Here is a 21,493-nt window from a genome sequence, read left to right on the forward strand (position 1 = left end):
TGCGGACGCTGTTGACCCCGCTCCCTTCACGTGACCCGCCGCTGTATTTGGGATTCAATATTGAACCTGAATTTATTCGTGAGTGAGAGAACGAAGGATGCGCACGTGACGTCCAACCTGAGGTCAGGTCGCAGGGGCAGCAGCTGAAGGGGAGAGACCCGCCCAGGTCTGCCCCGGGGCCTCCACCACTCTGAGCCTCCCTCCCCTGCTGGACTGAGCGATGAAGGAGTTCGTCATCGTCCGAGTCCACTGTGACGTCATCAGGCTGAATACGGAAGGAGTGCAGGTGAATAAGGTGTGTCATGTTTACATTCCAGCTGGATAAAGAGTGTGGGAGCGTAATATGAATATGAATATGAAGTTCCACTTGGAAAGTAAAAGTTGTCAGACTTCAGATTTTAATCTGGAGTAAGAATGTGAGCCGCTTCCGGCTGATTAAATTCGTCGGACGCGTTTGTGTCTGTGACAAAACGTCAACACGGCCGAACTGTGAAGTTTCGGTGATGCCGGAAGTCGACGGCGCTTTAGTTTGAAGCGACCGGAAGCAGTTGGCTCTGTTGCCAGCTTGACGCCGCGGCTCAGATGTCGAGTAGGAAGTGTTTGACTGTTGCCGACTTTTTCACCGCGATGTTGGGAAACAAGAGAAGACGCGGCGATGTTCGCTCCTCGCTTCGCCTTCTAACCGAAACAAGAGTTGGGGCTTCGACAGGGAAGTTGGACTGAGAGCTTTCCGCTGGCGCCCAGGTGAGTTGACCCCCGGGGGTTCGGGATGGGACCCTCGGGACCCCGGTGCCGCGGGGGGGGGGGGTGCCAGAGTGCAGGCGGTTCCGAGGCTCGCGGCGAGTGTCGCAGGGAAAGTTGGGGCCCCGCGCGCCCACTCTCGCCGTTGTGATTGGCTTGTCGCTGAACACGGGTTCGACCCGGGACGGCGCCAGTTTGGGTCCGCAGGAAGCGGCCTCAGGTCTTGTTGCAACAAGAAGAAGACGCTGCAGAGACGCGGAGCGCGCTGGCCCTGACGTCACCTACGCGCTCCCTCTGCGGTGGGTGCGTGCAGCCATCTTTCACCCAACTGGAACGTCGATGTTTGTTTTGGCGGAGAACAACTGCTCCTTGTTTGTTGTCTTCAGGACAAGAGTCAACAAACACGTCACTTTTTATTCTGTGTGAGTGTTGAAGTGGCGCTCCTCTCCTCGATACATCGGTCCGCTGACTCAGCCTTGGTCCCGCCCCCTCTGTGTTTTGACCCGGCCTCAGTCATCACCCTGGGTGAACACGTGGGCTTGTCTCGTCCTCATTAGGAACCCTTTTTTTCCTCCGTCATGATGATGATGTCCACCTCCATGATGCTGCGTGATGGCCGTGTCTCCACTTGGTTTTCAATGGCGTGAGATTTCGTGTCAGAGCTCATTATTCTCAAGCCGCTCTGTACGTTCATGTTTAGTGTCCTAACACCGTGAAATGTTGTTTTGAATCTTGACATTTGATGTTGGGGAAAGCTTCCTCCGTGAGATGGGCCCAGACTTTTCAGGACGATTTGAGTCGTGAAGGTCGGTGCTGCGACTAACTTAATATGGTCGTGATATTGCAACACACAGTGGTGCTGCAGCTTGGCCCTGGTTAGCGTCATTTGATGCTAATGCCGACGTGACGTCGGCTGTGGGAACTGGCGAGCGATGCCACTAGCTGAAGCCGGATGAGCATGGTTATGACTCGCCTTAGACGTGGACCCTCACCTGACTAGGACACGACACGTTGACTCGCTGAGCTTGCACTCCAGGACACACGCGGCGAGTCATCGTTTCTGCTGGTGCTGTGAGCGCTGTCCGCTAGCTGCTGACGCTATTCAGGCGGAAATCCTCGATACAGTGGCGCCGCAAGCTCCGCCCCCGTAGCTGGCTAGTGTACGCCGTCGGAGCGGACACAACCTGGTGCGTTGGTGTGGCGGCTGCTTGGTTTGCCTGATGGTGGGGCCGGCTCCGACCTCCACTCTCGTGGTTGCTGCTACAAAGTTAAGGATCTGTTGCTGCGTGAAAGTACACGGCTGCCGGAAAGAAGAAAGTCTTATCAGCAGCGGAGCCCATAAGCTGCAGGAAATCACACCAGTTGGACTCAGGCCAGCTTCTTATCACCAGGTGAAGTTTAGGGCCCGTCACTGTGGCGGTCTGGCTCTGTCAGAGGCCGTGTGACAGCACGCTCCTGCCTGTTGCCGTGGCGACGGTTTTCACGGCTCATGTGTCGACCTGCCGCCACATTTCTGAAGCCTCAGCCCCGACTTGGACTCGTGGAGTCGCAACAGCCAGGTCCTCTGCCACAGGCTCACACTCAGAGTCTGTCGAACAGATGACCCCTGCTGGACACACACTGCAACACAGACCCGAGCTCATGAGGTCCTCAGAGTGGGAGAAGGCCAGGCAGCGGCGACTTCACTCACAAATGTTTTCCTGCTTCTCCGTCGCCGTCCTCGGCTTTATCAGCCACCTTTGCCCGACCTTCCTGCCAAGGTCACATGGTCAAGGTGTGTCTCTGCTTCAGCCACGTGAGGCGAGCGCAGGCTCGGCCAGCAGGGGGCTGCGAGTGTGAGGAGAGATCCAGACGTGGCTCCCTCCGGGTGTGTGCTTGTTTGTTTGTTGTGCTCATTCTGCTGTTTGTCATTGGTTGTTACCTGCTGTGTTTGTTGTCTTACTGTGGTTCCTCTCACCGCTTGCTCCAGCTGACGCCATCTACAGGCCTGGCGCATGTACTGCACTGACGCCCGCCGTGAAGACGCTCAAACAGCAGGACAGCTATGGCGCCATTTCTCTGCTTCCTGTCCTGACTTTACACACGCGGGTGTGGGTGCTTGTTTAGCTGTCCTTGTGAGGACCACACTGCTTTGGTCGGCACATTTTTTGGTTGAGGTTCAGGCTCGCCCTCCTGCACTGGTGTCGGGTGAGATCCTCCTCATGGACCTGATGGGCACCTGCCAGTGTTCTGGACTCTCTGGATGTCCCACTAGAGATGGAGTCTGGTTGGGTCGGACTCTGGCTTCCTCTGGTCCGAGGGTTAGCAAAGAAGCTTGTGTCTCCTGGGTTCTGTCGACGTCCCTCATGTTCTGATCCACCTCAGCAACCTTGAGTGACCTGGAGCGTCTCTTCTTCTGCAGCCAACACCACACTGACCGCTGTCATGGAGCCCAAGAAGCCCAGCCTGCTGAAGCACCTTCGTCAGAAGGTGACGCGGCGGGTCAAGATGAGTCCCAGCAAGGCAGCCGTGTTGATGCAGCAGCAGCTGGAGCAGCGCTGCTCCTCTGTGCCCAACATGAGGGAGGTGAAGCCACAGGACTCTCCCACGGGCCGCGGGGAGGGCTCCACCCCGCCCAGGCTCCGGCCCGACAGGGTGGCAGGGAGGAGCCAGAACAGGCTGAGCGTCCCTCTGGACTGCCACGACTGGGCCTCCTCGCAGGAGTCCTTCAGCAGCTTCACGGTGGAGGACAGAGCCGTCTACATGGAGGAGACGGAGGCCCAGTCGCCCGACAGCCTGGCGCCAGACAGTCCTCAGGACCGGACACAGGTGCGTCCGTCTCCCTGTCTGTCTGTCTGTTGTCTGTCTGCTTGTCTGTCCATCTGTCTCCCTGCCTGTCTGTCCACTCTGTACCATGTGGTCGCATCATCCATGCTGTTATTTCAGTGCTTCTCCTTCTTGTCAGTCCTCTGCTCATAAAGATATTGAAACATTGTGTCTGAGCTGAGAGTGTTGATCGAATTCCTCCTAACACGTCCCTCCACCGCGCTGCCTGACCTCTGACCTCGGGTATTTGCTCTCGTCCTCTTTACGCTTGGTGGAGCTCAAGTTGACCCACCTTCAAACAACAGTGACCAGGATGTGATCACATGACCTGTGTTTGTCTGGATCGTAGACGGGACACATACGTCATGCCACAGAGCGGCCACTGGGAGGGGCGCCTGAGCGCCCTCTACTGGGACTGACCAGGATGACTCATCCTGACTACTGTCTCCTCTGAGTCTCTCCTGGACGACTGAGCTTCTGTCTTAGAGAGGCCACAGGAGCAACCCTGCCCTGTCTCCTGACTCAGCTCTGTCTCTCTGTCTCAGCTCTGTCTCCTGGTTCAGCTGTGTCTCCTGTCTCAGCTCTGTCTCCTGACTCAGCTGTGTCTCCTGTCTCAGCTCTGTCTCCTGTCTCAGCTCTGTCTCTCTGGCTCAGCTCTGTCTCCTGTCTCAGCTGTGTCTCCTGTCTCAGCTCTGTCTCTCTGGCTCAGCTCTGTCTCTCTGTCTCAGCTCTGTCTCCTGGTTCAGCTGTGTCTCCTGTCTCAGCTCTGTCTCCTGACTCAGCTGTGTCTCCTGTCTCAGCTCTGTCTCTCTGGCTCAGCTCTGTCTCCTGTCTCAGCTGTGTCTCCTGTCTCAGCTCTGTCTCCTGTCTCAGCTCTGTCTCCTGTCTCAGCTCTGTCTCTCTGGCTCAGCTCTGTCTCCTGTCTCAAGTCTGTCTCCTGTCTCAGCTGTGTCTCCTGACTCAGCTGTGTCTCCTGTCTCAGCTCTGTCTCCTGTCTCAGCTCTGTCTCTCTGGCTCAGCTCTGTCTCCTGTCTCAGCTTTGTCTCCTGTCTCAGCTCTGTCTCCTGTCTCAGCTCTGTCTCTCTGGCTCAGCTCTGTCTCCTGGTTCAGCTGTGTCTCCTGACTCAGCTCTGTCTCCTGGCTCAGCCGTGTCTCCTGTCTCAGCCGTGTCTCCTGGCTCAGCTCTGTCTCCTGTCTCAGCTCTGTCTCTCTGGCTCAGCTCTGTCTCCTGACTCAGCTCTGTCTCCTGTCTCAGCCGTGTCTCCTGGCTCAGCCGTGTCTCCTGGCTCAGCTCTGTCTCCTGTCTCAGCTTTGTCTCCTGTCTCAGCTCTGTCTCTCTGCTCAGCTCTGTGGCCTGTCTCAAGTCTGTCTCCTGTCTCAGCTCTGTCTGCATGGTGTCAGCGGTCACAGCACATCACTTCCTGATAGCGATCTGTGCCAAGCTGATAAGCATCTAGTCAGTTCGGGGGAATTAAAGCAGCCATCATCCGCATGGTTCTCAAAGTGAAGTGGCAGCAGACGGAACGGGACGCGACCACACCACTGTCTGTGAGTTCTGCTGCTGCCTTCCTCTCCTCTCTCTCAGCGGGGGGCGTCGGTTCGAGGCATCCCACCTGTAACGCTCGAGGTTAGCTTTAGATCTGAACGTTTCAGCTCAATCTCTCTGTTCTTTCATTTGTGGCTCCACGAGTCTGGGTGGAGTAATGTCATGACACATGGCAAGGTAATATGTAATATGCAGTTATCATGGTTCCCGCCAGCAGTTTCTTGTCTTCTCATCTTCATTTGAATTCTAATTCTGAGTCGTGGCAGGATCCTGATCCTGGTCCGAGGTTCAGGACTTGTGACTCCGGTTGTGTCGGAGTGGACCTGTGGTCGGACGTGTGGTCGTCGTGGCGACGGCAGCTCTGCTCCCTCGCGCTGCTTCCAACAGCTGAGCTCAGATTTCTTTGCACAGCTTCCTGATTTCATGTTTGCCCTCTGACAACAAACCTACCGCCGTGTGTTCAGTGTGGGCTGATGCCGGGCTCCTAGTCCAGTCAACAAGCCTGTGGCATCTCCACCTGAGGAGCAGACGGGCTCTGACTCAAACCGCTGGAGAGTCGGTGGTAGTGTTCGTGTGTTAGAGTCGAGTCAGAGAGTTGAGACATAGTGTTGAGTCAGAGAGTTGAGTCAGAGAGTTGAGTCAGGGAGTTGAGTCAGAGAGTTGAGTCCTTATTGAGTTTTGTCGATTCTAATGGTGTTGAAGAGTCTTGATGCCATGAGAGAGTCTTGCTGTTGGAGTCCTGATTCTTGAGAGTCTAGTGGACGAGGCAGAGTCAGAGACTGTGTGGAGAGACTTCAGTCACAAACCTGTGACTGTCAGTGTCCTGTGGCACTCTCCTTCAGTGAAGCCTCACACGGAGAGCGCCCCCTGTTCAGCTGCCCGTCACCAGTCACGAGTCGTGTGTTCTGTTTCCAGGGCGACATGGATTCAGACTCGGCCATCTTGTCCGAGGGCAACAGGAAGTCCTACCTGCTGACCATCAACCTGAAGGAGGGACGGAACCTGGTCATCCGGGACCGCTGCGGTGAGAACGCTGCCGCCGTCGCCTGCAACTGCGCCCCCTGGCTGCGGCCGGTGTGAGAAGTGAAGTGTGAAGAGAGTGTTTGTTCACTGTGGCGCAGGTAGGTGTGTGGCCTTGTTTATGCTGCTTTGTGGGGACCAATTCTTGGAAACACCTCCTGGTGGGTCATTTGGCTGGACCCCACAAGGTTAGGCCTTAGTTTGAGGGTGAAAGCTTCTGGTGAATAACTGGGTGACTCCAACTGGGTCAGGGTCCTGGTTCCGGTGAGCCAAGTGTTTAGAGGCTGGGGTGATGGCCAGGAGAGGTCCCAACAAGGACAGAGGGACAACCCTGTGTGTGCGTGTGCTTGCAGTGTCGGGTTTGGCGAGCGGCTCTGATGACAGCCGGAGCAGGATTCCACGAATAAGAACCTGTCTGAGCCCCACGCCCTGCATTCATCAGCGAGCCAGTGTGTGCACGTGTGTGTGTGTGTTTCCGTCCAAAACAAAAGGGTTTTTCTCCCTGATGTTTCCATATCGTCCTGAGCCGAGCTGGTGATGACATCATCATTCGCAGCGTCTGCATCCTGTTCCAGCGTGTAGCGAGTCAAAGCTCTTCCTTTCTTTGTGTCTGAGAGACTCGCGTCTGGAGGACTCCGTATGAGGCCGACTCGCCCCCTGGTGGACCAGACCTGTGTTGTGCCTCTGTGTAATTCACCCCTCTGTTTTCACGCCAGGAGCCGCACTCTGATTGGCTCGTGTCTCAGGAAGTTGTGGTGAGGGGAAGGGGGAGGGGACTCGAACCCACATCCTTCTGTCACACACCAGAACAGTTCTCTTCAAACGAGTCCGTGAGAAAGTCGCTGGTGTGGTTGAGAGATGGTGGATCATCTGCAGCAGCAGGTTTGATGGTGGAGGAGTCAGGTCCTGCCTGGGGACTGACTCCTGACGCACACCAGGTCTGAGTTCCCCAGAACTGACTCACCACAGACCTGGTGCTAGCACCACTCGTGACCTTCATGACACAGCAGAGGAGTCCCTCTCTCTCCAGCGACCCCTGCTGTGGGCCAGGTGTCGGCTTCTCCGGATGCTCTGACTCGGGGCCTCGTGACTGGATGTTCCCAGCGTCTCCATGTTCCTCATGCCGTTCCCTCTGCAGGCACCAGCGACCCGTACGTCAAGTTCAAGCTGGAAGGCAAAACCTTTTACAAGAGCAAGGTGGTGTTCAAGAACCTCAACCCGTCGTGGAACGAGTCCTTCTCCATTCCTGTCAAAGACCTGAGCCAGTCGCTCGTCGTCAAGGTTGGTTGCTGGCTCTTCACTCGCCACCGTCTCTCTCCAACAGGAAGCTGAGAGCAGGAGCGGGAAGTGCGCGTTGTGCGTGTTAGCATGCGCCAACATGCTAGCAGGCTTTTGACGTGACCTGCCTCACCTCCGTGTCTCCGCTCTGCAGGTGTACGACCGCGACCTGGCGTCTGACGACTTCATGGGCGCCGCCAAAGTCCTGCTGAGCGACTTGGACTTGGAGAAGTGAGTGGACTGGCCCGTACTGTGAGGTCCCCGCTAGCATCCACCAGAGGCTTCTGCACACACCTGAGCTCAGACGCGTGGGACTCATCAGGACTCGCTCGTCTCTGACTCACTGGGCTTGTAAGGACCGGCGTGTCTCCTCTGGTCAGGGTCAACGCGCTGTCTGTGGCCCTGGAGGACCCCAACAGTCTGGAGGAGGACATGGGCTCGGTGCTGCTGGACCTGACTCTGTCTCTGAGGGACGTGGACAGCAGCAGACTCAATGTAGGGCTCCGGTCCTGGCTGCATGTGTCGTCCCCCACTAACCTGCCTGTCTGTCTGTCACCTAACCCGCATGCTCCGCTGCAGCGCTGGCCCCGGAAGCCAAGCTCCAGGGTAAGACTCTCCCCCTGAAGGTCCCAGCTGTGCTCTGCTGCCGCCTGTCTGTCCTGTCGAGTCGTGTTGAGTCGTGTCGAGTCAAGTTTGTGAGTCTGTCAGAGTCCTGTCCCAGACCTGCTGCAAAAGTCTGGGTCAGAAGTGGGTCAGGAAACAGTGAAGCCCATGTTCTCAGGAGGTTGTTGCCTAGGTGGCGCCAGGCCGTCTGACCTCCGCTTCTCCTCCAGTCCAGCGGAGCGCAGCAAAGCCTGCGTCTCTCCGACACCATGAGGAAGAGTCAGCTGTGGACGTCAGTGGTGACGGTGGTCCTGGTGGAGGGTCAGGACGTGAGCGGCCCGGGTCCCGGGCACCTCTTCGTCTGCTTCAGACTGGGAGAGCAGAGGTACAAGAGCAAGGTGGGTCCAGAGCCTCAGCCACTCGTCCTTCAGCAGACGTGTGAAGGTCGAGGGAAGACCTGGAGCTCCGAGCTGCATGAGCTGCATGACCCTGAAGAGGATCACAACCCCGTGCCACGCCTTCCTGTCCTCCTCTCCTGAGCCTCCACCCTCCTTGGTCCAGCTCTGTCTGTCCTCCCCAGCTCTGGTCTTGACCCGGTGTGTGTGTGTGCGTCTCCTCCAGAACCACTGCAAAGTCTCCAACCCTCAGTGGAGGGAGAAGTTCACCCTCAACCAGTACCCGGAGACCTCCTCGGTGCTGGAGGTGGACCTGTGGACCAAAGAGGGCCGCAGGAGCGAGGAGTGCCTGGGAGTGTGAGCGCCCCCTCTGGCTGTGTGTGTGTGTGTGTGTCGGCAGCGAGGCTGCAGCGGCTGACGCCAGTGTGTGTGTGTCGCAGCTGTGACGTGGATCTGGCCGCCGTGCCCTTTGACCAGAGGCAGCTCTTCACGCTGAGCTTGGAGCAGGGCAGAGGTCGCCTGGTCTTCCTCCTCACCCGGAGCGTCTGCGCTGGAGTCTCCGTCTGTGACCTCGCAGCCGCCCCACTGGACGATCCGCGGGAGCGCCAGAACCAGCTGGACAACTACGTGAGGCCCCGCCCCCGCGCTGCTCACCTCACACCTCACACCTCAGCAAAGCGCTCCTGCAGCGTGTGACCAGCAGGTGGCGCTGTTGGCCCGGTCACTCGCCCTTCCGTTAGTTTCCATGTTGGGGTTCAAGTGCTGACATGATCCTTGACGGAAGGACGTTGACGTCACAACGCTGCTCCGCGTGCACTGCAGTGTCTGAGCCAGAAGGTGGCGCTGCCGTATTGAAGTGGCCCTCATCCTATGATTGACAGAGGAAAATCACATCGTCCTGAGCGACAGAAGTGACGGGGATGACGCAACACTGACTGCGTGTGTGTGTGCGCAGGTGCTGAAGAGGACCTTCTCCAACCCGGCTGACGTGGGCTTCCTGCAGGTCAAGGTCACCCGGGCCAGAGAGCTGCTGTCTGCAGACCTGAACGGTGCGCTGCCGACACACACGCGCGTTTGTGCTGCTGTCTTAGTGAGGACCTCTCCTGGCCGTCACCCTTCCCCCAGCCTCGAACCCTCAACCTCAGCATCTCAAACACCTGGCTGAACTGAACCTGGACTCTGAGCCAAACTAACAGCCACTGATAATGACCCAGCTGTCAAACTGAGTCCTGACATAGTGAGGACCAGCCAAGATGTCCTCACTCTGTTGGTGACAAACTCACCCAGGTCCTCACAAGGGTAGTAGTACATAAGTCAGTTACACACCCACACACAGAGGCGAGTGTGACCCATGCTGTCGTGCAGGGAAGAGCGACCCCTTCTGTGTGCTGGAGCTGGGCAACGACCGGCTGCAGACCCGCACCGTCTACAAGAGTCTGAGCCCCGAGTGGAACCAGGTCTTCACTCTGTGAGTCGAAGCAACCACGCCTGACACCATGACAGTCGACTCTCCCGACCGGACCTGAGCCCGGCGCTCAGGACCCTCACCGGAGTCACGGCTCAGGGAGTCCACGGCGGCCAACCTCCTCCTAAATGTGCACTTTTCACATCTAATATTGACTGTCTTCATTCACTGCAGTCCAAGCAAAACTCACATCCGTGACAAATGGCATCATGTCAATATCCAAGTCTTTAGAATGAACTTTCAGAAATCCGCCAGGCGGTTCAGAGAAGGAAGCAGAACTTCAATAGACGGAATGTTAAGTGACCTGAATGATTGACAGCTCTGACTCGGCTGTAACTCTGCCGCGACTCTGCAGTGACTCTGCAGTGACTCAGCTGTGACTCTGCCGTGACTCTGCAGTGACTCAGCTGTGGCTCGGCTGTAACTCTGCAGTGACTCAGCTGTAACTCTGCCGTGACTCGGCTGTAACTCTGCCGTGACTCTGCAGTGACTCTGCCGTGACTTGGCTGTGGCTCGGCTGTAACTCTGCCGTGACTTGGCTGTGGCTCGGCTGTAACTCTGCCGTGACTCTGCTTTAACTCTGCAGTGACTCTGCAGTGACTCTGCCGTGACTCTGCCGTGACTTGGCTGTGGCTCGGCTGTAACTCTGCAGTGACTCAGCTGTAACTCTGCCGTGACTCTGCTGTGGCTCGGCTGTAACTCTGCCGTGACTCTGCAGTGACTCGGCTGTGGCTCGGCCGTGACTCTGCTGTGCCTCGGCTGTAACTCTGCCGTGACTCTGCAGTGACTCGGCTGTGGCTCGGCCGTGACTCTGCTGTGCCTCGGCTGTAACTCTGCCGTGACTCTGCAGTGACTCAGCTGTGACTCTGCCGCGACTCTGCTGTGGCTCGGCTGTAACTCTGCCGCGACTCGGCTGTAACTCTGCCGTGACTCAGCTGTAACTCTGCCGCGACTCAGCTGTAACTCTGCCGTGACTCTGCAGTGACTCGGCTGTAACTCTGCCGTGACTCTGCAGTGACTCAGCTGTGACTCTGCCGTGACTTGGCTGTGGCTCGGCTGTAACTCTGCAGTGACTCAGCTGTAACTCTGCCGTGACTCTGCTGTGGCTCGGCTGTAACTCTGCCGTGACTCTGCAGTGACTCTGCTGTGCCTCGGCTGTAACTCTGCCGTGACTCTGCAGTGACTCAGCTGTGACTCTGCCGTGACTTGGCTGTGGCTCGGCTGTAACTCTGCAGTGACTCAGCTGTAACTCTGCCGCGACTCGGCTGTAACTCTGCCGTGACTCGGCTGTGACTCTGCTGTGGCTCGGCTGTAACTCTGCCGTGACTCTGCCGTGACTCGGCTGTGGCTCGGCTGTAACTCTGCCATGACTCTGCAGCGACTCAGCTGTGACTCTGCCGTGACTTGGCTGTGGCTCGGCTGTAACTCTGCAGTGACTCTGCCGTGACTCAGCTGTGACTCTGCAGTGACTCTGCTGTGGCTCGGCTGTAACTCTGCCATGACCCCACTGTGACCCCGCAGGCCGGTCAGGGACGTGCACGAGGCCCTGGTGGTCACCATATTTGATGATGACGGGGACAAGCCTCCGGACTTCCTGGGCAAAGTGGCCGTCCCTCTCCTCTCGGTGAGTCGCACCTGGCCGCCGCCGTCCCCATCTGACGCCCTTTGACCCGGTCCGCAGGTGCGCAAGGGTCAGGTGTGGTACGGGCTGAAGAAGGAGGACCTGAGCCGCCCGTCCAAGGGCAGCATCAGCCTGGAGCTGGAGCTGATCTTCAACCCGGTCGGTGGGGTGAGCGGGGTCGGCGGGCGCCACGCTGTCAGCCGCTCTCACCTGGTGTCATTGGCAGGTGCGGGCCAGCATCAGAACCTTCAGTCCCAGAGAGAGACTCTTCGTGGAGGACAACCCCAAGTTCTCCAAGAAGGTGCCCCCCCCCACACACACACACACAAGCACACACTCAGGTCTGCGTCTCTGTCCTTGTGAGGATCTCTCCTGGCTGTTACCCTTTCCCCAGCCCTGAACCTAACCTGAACCAGGACCCCAGTTATTTCTAAGGTTGAACCCTCAAATTCAGGGTCCAGCAGAGGGGCCCCACGAGGTCACACGCGCAGGTGTGTTGTGGCTCTCACGCAGACTCCAGACCAGCTGTGGTCCTGCCCAGTTGTGTGGGACGTGATCTTAATGGGCTCCAACTGTGCCCGAGTCCTGGTCCAGCGCTCGCCGCATTAGTTTGATCTACAGTGTGCAGGACAGGGTGCGAGACAGGGAGCCTGACTGTCTGTGCGTCCCACAAAGACTCTTTGTTGTCAAACAATGCCTTGCTCACTAACGCCAGCGGTCGGCCTCCGCAGCGCTGCCACGCCGCCGCCGACGCTGGAAGCCTCGTTTGACGAAATCAGGTCAGATTTCCGACATCCGTGGCCCCTGACCGCAGCAGCTCAGGCATGCCAAAACACACCGGCTGGCCGCGGCCGCGCACTCAGCCGTGACGCCGGCAATTAACCCGAAATCTGCCTAATGCTTCTGCTGCACATCGCCACAAATGCCAGGCCTGGGATTCGTGCCAGCGCCTTTCATCGCGGCGGCCCTTGAATATCCGTCATGATTCCACTTCAGACGTGGAAACACGCGGACCGGAGAGACGCACCTCCGCACCGGGGTGAGGGGAAGGTCACCGAGCGGGGGGAGGGGGGCTCGAAATGAAGCGTCCACCCAAGCGTGACCGGTTCCACGGAGGAGAAGCGGCAACACCGCCGTCCTCACGCTGAGTCCTCCTCCGAAACGGAAGAGGAAAACCCACCAGGGGAAAGTCATCCGCAGAAGTTGACTGAAACACATACGTGAACCAGTGTTGACCAGAGACGCCACAGACATGGCGGCTGAGAGGAAACGACTTTATAGGAAAAGAAAAAAATCTGGCGTGAAAGTGTCGGCAAACAAGGCTGCTGTGGAGCAACAGCGTCACATGTTGCCGTGAGAACAAACATGGCAGCGTCTTCGTAGACGCCACCGGAAAACGCCACGTAGGGTTCAAAACTAGTCTTCCAGATGAAACATGGCGGCTGTGGCGCCACCTAGCCTGACGCCAAGTCTGACGTAAATGACAGAAAACCTCGCGTGAGGAGAATGAGGAAAAAGTCGCCTGCCGTCCTGCCAGCGTCACGACAAATATGGCGGCGCATGCTAGCGTGACACGAAATGAGCTGCAGCTGACAGACAAGGCAACTGTTGATGGAGGTCAGTTCCACAGCAATGGTGCACCAGGGTTGGTCCTGGAAGGTGATGTGACTGAGTCATCAGAGACCGTCAGAGAGGGACCGTCGTCCTTTCATCGCCGTGGAGACACACACGCTGAGAAACTGCTTCCCATCTCTGCGGCAGGCTCTGGCCCAGAATGTGATGCGGGTCCAGACGTTGTACCGAGCCATCATGACCACGGTGCAGTACGTCCAGAGCTGCTTCCGCTGGGAGAGTGTGCAGCGGAGCCTGCTGGCCTTCATGGTGAGACACACACACAGATGCACACACTCACACACACCCAGACACACACAAACGCACAAACTCACACACAGACACACACAGACTCACTCACACACACACACAGACGCACACAGTCACACAGACGCACACAGTCACACACTCACACACAGTGACACACACACAGACGCACACAGTCACACACACCCAGACACACCCTCACACACAAACGCACACACTCACACACAAACGCACACACTCACACACAGACGCACACAGTCACACAGACGCACACAGTCACACACACACAGACACACACAGTCACACACACACAGACACACACAGTCACACACACACAGTGACACACACACAGACGCACACAGTCACACACACACAGACACACACAGTCACACACACACAGTGACACACTCACACACACACAGTCACACACACCCAGACACACACAAACGCACAAACTCACACACAGACTCACTCACACACACACACACAGACGCACACAGTCACACACTCACACACAGTGACACACACAGTCACACACACCCAGACACACCCTCACACACAAACGCACACACTCACACACAAACGCACACACTCACACACCCACTCACACACACACTCACACAGACGCACACAGTCACACACACACAGACACACACAGTCACACACACACAGTGACACACACACAGACGCACAGTCACACACACACACAGACGCACAGTCACACACAAACGCACACACTCACACACAGACGCACACACTCACACACAGACGCACACAGTCACACAGACGCACACAGTGACACACACAGATGCACACACTCACACACACAGACGCACGCACACGTCGATCTGAGCCTCTGTTGGACGGAGGTCACGCAGCGGGCTTCCTGTAGGTGGCGCTGGTGGAGACGAGTCTGTCTGATCCACCGTAGACCTGTAGGAAGGTGAGCAGGTCCAGGCCTGAGGTGCTCGACTGTGGGGTCGGTCTGAGCAGCACGACTCTGCCTGCGGGACTTGAGGCGGCTGCTGTGACTGACTGGCTGCACCGTCACCACGCAGCGTCCCGCTCTGCCACTGACCGCTGCCGCAGCGGACTCCGGTCCTGGCCGGTCCCCGGTGTGCCCGAGTGGTCTGTGGTTGAAGTGGGTCTCAGGTTCCCACAGCAGCCGCCACAGTTCCAGGCGACTCTTATCTGCATCTTTACGAGCCGCGGCTCCAGTTCCACCCGGGGGAGTCGTGGCTGGGGTCTGTTCTCCTGCTCAGACGCAGGTTCCCCAGGACTCCGTCCCTGGCAGTGGTCAGTGGGGGGGCTGATCATGTGACCTGCTCCTCCACAGCTGTTCCTGCTCACCGTCTGGTTCTGGGAGTTCTACATGCTGCCGCTCTTCCTGGTGCTGCTCATCAGCTGGAACTACCTGCAGATCCGCTCCGGGCGAGTCTGCCAGGACCTGGTGAGTCTTCTGAGACACTGCTCTCTGCTGACACCTGCTGGAGAGCACCACAACCTGACCTCACCTCGCGGTCATGTGACCAGCGGCAGGCCACTCGTGGCCCAGTGGTCTGTTGGCCGGTCGCCATGGCGACATGGTGAGGTGTGGCCAGTGAGCCGCTCGTGTCGGAGGACGACTGAACTTTGTTCTCCTGCAGGACAACTTGGACCTGGAGGAGGAGGAGGAGGACGACGAGAAGGTGCGTGTCCTGATGGAGCCGCCGTGACCTTCAGGCTCGGCTGAAGGTCGTGTGAAGTCTCCCTGCTCTTGCTGAGACTCCAGTCTGTTTCTGTGGACCACCACTCTTCTGCTCCTGACCTCTGCCTTCACTCGCTGCATGTTTCCTCCAAACCTCAGCCAAGTGCCCAAATCATTATCCACTGTCTTCAGTGATATGAATCATCTCTCACCCATCATGTGATTCTTCCTTCTGCACGTCGCTCTTTCCTTTTCATTTCTGATCTCTTCTCATCTATCCTTCCATCCATTTAACATCTCAGCAGGACGACGCTTCCTGTCCACTGAGTCTGGACCCTGATCTCATTCACTCATCTCTGACTTCCCAGACTGAGTGTAGAGTCGTGTTGGTCCAGGTAAATCCTGTGTGTGTGTAGGAGTCTGAGAAGAAAGGGCTGATGGAGAAGATCTACATGGTGCAGGACGTCATCATCACCCTGCAGAACCTTCTGGACGACATCGCCTGTGTTGGAGAGAGAATCAAGAAGTGAGCTGATGATGATGATGAAGATGTGATGAAGATGGTGATGATGATGATGATGAAGATGGTGATGATGATGGTGATGGTGATGATGATGATGATGGTGATGATGGTGAAGATGGTGATGATGATGGTGATGGTGATGATGATGATGATGATGGTGGTGATGATGATGGTGATGATGGTGATGATGATGATGAAGATGGTGATGATGATGATGATGGTGGTGATGATGATGGTGATGGTAATGATGATGATGGTGATGGTGATGATGATGATGATGGTGATGATGAAGGTGGTGATGATGATAATGATGAAGGTGGTGATGATGATGGTGATGATGATGATGATGATGATGGTGAAGATGATGATGGTGAAGGTGGTGATGATGATGATGATGATGGTGGTGATGATGGTGAAGATGATGATGGTGGTGATGATGGTGAAGATGATGGTGAAGATGATGATGATGATGATGGTGGTGATGATGATGATGGTGATGATGATGATGATGATGATGGTGGTGATGATGGTGGTGAAGATGATGATGGTGATGATGATGGTGGTGATGGTGATGGTGAAGATGATGATGGTGATGATGATGATGGTGATGATGATGGTGATGATGATGATGATGGTGAAGATGATGATGGTGATGATGATGATGGTGATGTGAAGATGATGATGGTGATGATGATGATGGTGATGGTGAAGATGATGGTGATGATGATGATGATGATGGTGATGAGGATGATGATGATGATGGTGATGATGATGATGGTGATGATGATGACGCTGGTGATGAAGATGGTTTACAGTGGTGTGTTTCTCCATCGAGCACCTTCAACTGGTCCGTCCCGTTCCTGTCCTGTTTGGCTCTGCTGGTCTTCATGGTGGCGACTGTGATCACCTACTACATGTCTGTGCGCTACATCGTGTTGTTGTGGGGTGAGTCTGAGCGTTCACACGAGTCAGAGATGGAGTCTCAGAAACCACTCGCCAGTTAGAATGAGCAACGTGGAGTCACAGGTAGAGTTATAGGAGGAGTCAGAGAGAGCAAGAGACAGGTGAGAGGGAAAAGAGATGGAGTCAGAGTGAGCCATGAGGAGTCAGAGAGTGAGTCTGGAAACCAGGAGTCTGAGAAAGAGACAGGTGCGGCTGCAGAGTCAGAGAAGTCCCGAGTCAAAGGTACGAAATAAATCAAGAGTCAGCGAGCAAGAGAAATCCAGAAGGATGGAGTTAGTAGAGTGGCATGAGTCAGAGTCTGAAAAGGCAGGAGTCAGAGAGGGTGAGAAGCTGTGGGCTGGAGAAAGGTCTGAGCGCGGGTCAGACCCGTGGCTCGGACTCTGAGAGGGAGTCAGAGGAGCAGGAAGGCAGAGTGGGGCCTCAGCTGGTGGCGGAGTCAGGTGACGCGTCGGGATGGCAGGCTGGTGTTTGTGTGTAAACCGCAGTGGAGCTGCCGGTAATGACACGTTGCTGTGACTCTGCTGTAGGTGTCAATAAATTCACCAAGAAGCTGCGGAACCCCTACAGCATCGACAACAATGAGGTGCTGGATTTCCTGTCCCGGGTCCCGTCAGATGTGCAGAAGGTAAGTCCGCCCGGATCAGTCCGCCAGGAAGGCCCCTCCCCCGCCCGCCGCCGCCCGTGTAATTATGAGCCCCGCCATAATCCTGCTCCCGCCGAGTCTCAGGCGGAGGTCCCGCGTTCCCACACAAACACCAGCGCCAGCCGCTCCAAACACTGCGCTCTGCTTCTGCAGGTCCAGTTCTCCGAGTTGAAAGCCAAGAAGAAGAAAGTGGCGTAGCAGAGGGACCGGCGTGTGGCGCCGCCTCCTCTCATGTTTCTCTCCAGCTGCCCTTCTGACCTGCTTCTCCACTCGTCCCTCGCGCACCAGCTGCCGCTCTGCTCCAAGTCTCTGACCGACGGCGACGCTCCATGCTTCTCAGTTGCTGCCAGTGGTCCAGCTCAACCATCTCTCCCCAGCCCACCGCTTCACCTCCACCAGTGGGACCTTCTCGCTGACCGCCCGGGGACCAGGACCTTCCATCACCACAGCGAGATACTGACCCGGCGGAGGACCAGTGATGGGCTGACGCGGGCTCAGTAGGGGGCGCTCTTGGTCTGAAAATGACGTGAGGTTTCATTGAGAGCGCCGCCTAGTGGCTCTGAAGCTGAGAACGCCGTTTCGTGAGGCCTCGTGCGCCTGCCGTCTCACTGCAGAACCCAGAACCCTCGGGGTCTCCTTGCCGTTCCTTCCCTCGGAACTGTGGTAGACCAGCGGTCACATGACTCAAGGCCCTCTTTCAAATGGTGTGAAGAAGCGGCTGGGTTTGTCGCCGGCGGCGCTGGTCTTCACGTGCGCCAGGACTTTATTTATTCATGAGACTCGGAGAAGACGTGCTTCTTGTTTGCAACAACAATAAATGGCCGCGAGCAGCGAGTCCTCTTTCATCTGGCGCCGCGGCGAGCTCGTCCTCGTCCTCTCCTCATTAGGCTTCCGTGACGCGGCGCCGCCAGCCCGAGGACCTGCGCCACCTCCAGCCTGCAGCTCGGCAGATGAAGCTGCTGCAGACGCTGCTGTTGTTCACAAACAAGCGAACGCTCCGACGCCCCAATTAAACAGAACCGGTCCGATCCGGTCGCCATTATTTTGCTGCTTTTCATCAAAGGCTCCGCAGCTTCAGGAAGTGAAGGCGTCGGCCGCGGCGGTCACATGACCTCCACGCTCAGCCACACAAACTTGGCTCCGAGTCTGTCCTCCTCCAACGACACCCCTCCATGACCTTTGACCCAGACATGGGAGGAGTGACATCAGCCAGATGAGGTTTGTTTTTCAGCTCTGGACTTCAGGGAGACTCCTCCACATTGTACCTCAGCCTGGTGACGGGCCGACCCTCCCTGCCCAGTAGGTGGCGCTGTGTTCAACAGGGAAGCCAGGGCTGTGCAGCTCTAAAGACTCACAGAGAAACCTGGAGGAAACCATCATGAGGTCCGATTTAGGAAAGTTTGATGACCAAAAACAAGGTGTTGCCAAAAAAGACACGTTCTCAGGGGCAAAGGTAAAAACAGGAACGGACTTGAAGACGGGCGTTGACGTGTCCGGCAGGGCAGTGGCCAGAAATCACCAGCATGTTTGTCATGCGTCTCATGTTTCATGCGTTTCCTCCACGTGTGGCATGTGCGATAGGCGCACAGTTGTTCTTCTGGGTCAGAGCGTTTATCCACTCCGGAGTCAGCTGGCTCCTGTTGCCAGGTTGGGTCAAGTCAGGACAGGAAGGGCCTCATCTGGAACCTGACTGCTGCGCGTCCTGTGAGTGGACCAGACCCGTACAGGCATCTCCGGACTTGGCGCGACCGTTTCCTCACTCTCTTAAACAGAAATAGGTTTTCATGGCAAACAGGCTTCAGAGCAACGGAATACCTGATGTTTAGTGACCGTCCAGCACGTATTGCGCCGCTCTCCGCCCCTGCATTTCCCTGGCTTCTGCAGCCGCGGCGGAGACAGGCTGTGTTCGCCGCTTGCAGCCCCCGGTGAGTGCAGAGGGTTTCTACGTTTATTTTGCTCACGCTTGAGGCGCCACTGACATGTTTGTGTCGGTGAAAGGTGGCCGTGACGCTTGAGTCTGATTTGAAAGTGCGACTTAGCAAATGAGTGTACTACAGGCTTCCCGCCACACGTCGCCGCGCCATCAGAGAAATGACCTCTGTCTGAAGGTGACCTCTCTCCTGATCATACGTATTGAAACGAAGTGGAAACAGCGACACGCCACGCGGCTGGTCTTGAACGTGACGTTTTCGTCGGGTTATTCGCAGGAAAATCCCCAAAGAAACACCGTATCATGACCAAGTCCGTTGCTGGCGCAACTCAAGTCGCGCATCCGAGCGGAAGTGAGGGAAGACGGGCGGCTTGGGCTGGGGGCGGGTTTACTTCTCAGAACGTTTTTTCTGTCTCCAATTCAGTCAGCGAGGACACGCCCCCTCGGTTTCTCTGTCACTTCCTGATTGGCTGCGTTCCGTTCCGTTTTTTTCCCCGCCACTGCTTGGAGCAGGCGGTGAAACAAGCGGCGCCTCTAGATGTCGCTGGCTCCCTGACTCGTCCCACGTGGCTCTGACGAGGACTCCACAACACAAGTCAAGGACACTTCAAGGACGCCGTCGTCTGACAGCCGAGCATGAATATGGAGCGCGCGCCACATTACCAAGTCAAATCCGGCCCTAATGCGGCTCGCGCGGGTCTCTGAAGACTTGTTAAACCCGAGTGCATGTGAGAGGCAGAGCGGGAGGGGCGGAGGACTTCTCTGACTCAGGTGGAAACATGTCTGCCGTCATGGTCTGAACACAAAAAGCAAATTGAATTCGAAAATCCAAATTTCTAAAACGTTATTAAATTCCTTAAAACTGATGTTCTGATGCCCAGTTGTTAAGGTTTGAAAACAAAAAAAAAAGATTTACATAGTATTTTAAAAAGTTTTCAATACAGCCTGAAAATTAATAATTTGATTCAGGTTCATAATATAAAGAAGTTTTTTTTTTTTTGGTTTCAGATTGTATTTACGTTTTTATCAGATTTGAAACTTTGTTTACGAGTTCAAAACCGAAGGCGCAGAAATGGCGTTGGGGGCGTGTCCTTACTCTGTGGGCGGAGCTGAATCAGGACTGTGATGTTTCCAGGCAACATGGATATTGTGATGCTGTAAAAACACCTGAAGACGTGCATGAGTCACGTGGAAGCTGCAACATGCCGTCAGACTCCAGATTAAAGAAGTGAGATCCTGTCATCACCTTTCAAATGTCTCCTCCGACGACATGGAATGCATCATCACTAGCGGCTCAGCACTGCAGTCACGGACCGGAGTCAGAGCACAGACACGAGCCAATGCCACTTCTGTGCCGTCAGTTTTCAACTCGTAAAAAAAAAAATATAATCATTAAAAAAAATCTAATTTAAAAAAACACAACACAATTTGAAACCGAAAAAAAATCTTCTTTATTTCAATAACTGGAATCAAATGATCAATTTTCACGCCATATTGAAAACGTTTTAAAATACTATTTAAATCTTTTTTTTGCCCTTAATAACAGGGCATCAAAACATGGTTTTTCTGAATGAATTTTTGAACGTTTTGATTGTTTTGTTGAACTAGTTGTGTGTATTGAAATCTGGAGGGCAGGGAGATCCCTCCATAGAAACAGGGTCAAAACAAAGCAGGATAACAGACATGGCAACACAGCCCCATGTGAGGAGGAGCAGTGTAACCCTTCTTACCCTTTTTGAAGTGGGAAACAGTGAAACTCTTGCATAATAATGATAATTGACCAGATCAGAAAACCTCAGCTCGTTATAGCCAGTGGTACACCTCAATAAAAAAAAAAAAAACAACGTTTGTCAATCTTTTAGTGAACAAATCGGAAAGAAAACAAACTTTCACAGAGCTTTGGTGAATTCAACATAGCAATAGAACATAATTATAGAAGGAAAAATATATGGAAAATTACCAAAACAAAAGGCGCCAAAAAAAGAAAAAAAAACCTTGTTTCCCTCCCCAAAGTTTGTAACGTTGCGGCCCATATATGAACAAATGTGCTTGGTCCTACCCCACCAGTTGCCAAGTGGGAATGTGGTCGTCGACTCCAAATCTTGTGGATGAATCTTCTTTTCTCTCGCCCCAGTGCACACTGGGGATTCCTCACGTGGTGCAGTCTTGACACACTGCTGTCTCCGTGGTAGGATGGTAGGATGTGGATCCAACCCGACGTATCAGGAATCCTTTGATCCAAACTCCAAAAAAACCTGACCTAAGCAGGCCAGAAGATGTGCAAAACTTCAATTAACTTGTTACATTCTACAGTTTCAAACAACTCTAAATGTAAAATAATTCAGTTGTCCAACAAAAGAAAATCCAATAGTTAATTTACCGTGATGACAACACC

At 55.3% G+C, this 21,493-nt stretch overlaps 1 protein-coding gene across 3 annotated transcripts; it reads left to right on the forward strand.

The window, feature by feature from the left end:
* The first annotated feature begins 582 nt into the window (after nt 1–582).
* On the forward strand, nt 583–21,246 carry LOC128758671 (multiple C2 and transmembrane domain-containing protein 2-like). Of its 3 annotated transcripts, XM_053864862.1 has the most exons (22): nt 583–744; nt 3,143–3,549; nt 6,008–6,116; nt 7,251–7,393; nt 7,545–7,621; nt 7,771–7,885; nt 7,970–7,996; nt 8,224–8,391; nt 8,615–8,745; nt 8,829–9,015; nt 9,344–9,437; nt 9,754–9,856; nt 11,375–11,477; nt 11,535–11,633; nt 11,701–11,775; nt 13,236–13,355; nt 14,689–14,802; nt 14,999–15,040; nt 15,456–15,565; nt 16,398–16,507; nt 17,053–17,150; nt 17,322–21,244. In XM_053864862.1, exons 2-22 carry the CDS (start codon nt 3,166–3,168, stop codon nt 17,364–17,366), a joined length of 2,454 nt encoding a protein of 817 aa, XP_053720837.1. In that variant the 5' UTR covers nt 583–744; nt 3,143–3,165; the 3' UTR covers nt 17,367–21,244. The 3 variants fall into 3 exon arrangements, with proteins under 3 accessions (XP_053720837.1, XP_053720835.1, XP_053720836.1); XM_053864860.1 differs by having other exon boundaries at nt 17,053–21,246; XM_053864861.1 differs by lacking the exon at nt 7,970–7,996 and having other exon boundaries at nt 17,053–21,246.
* The last annotated feature ends 247 nt before the right edge of the window (nt 21,247–21,493 follow it).

The sequence above is a fragment of the Synchiropus splendidus genome, chromosome 5, assembly GCF_027744825.2.
Source record: "Synchiropus splendidus isolate RoL2022-P1 chromosome 5, RoL_Sspl_1.0, whole genome shotgun sequence".
NCBI classification, from domain to species: domain Eukaryota; kingdom Metazoa; phylum Chordata; class Actinopteri; order Syngnathiformes; family Callionymidae; genus Synchiropus; species Synchiropus splendidus.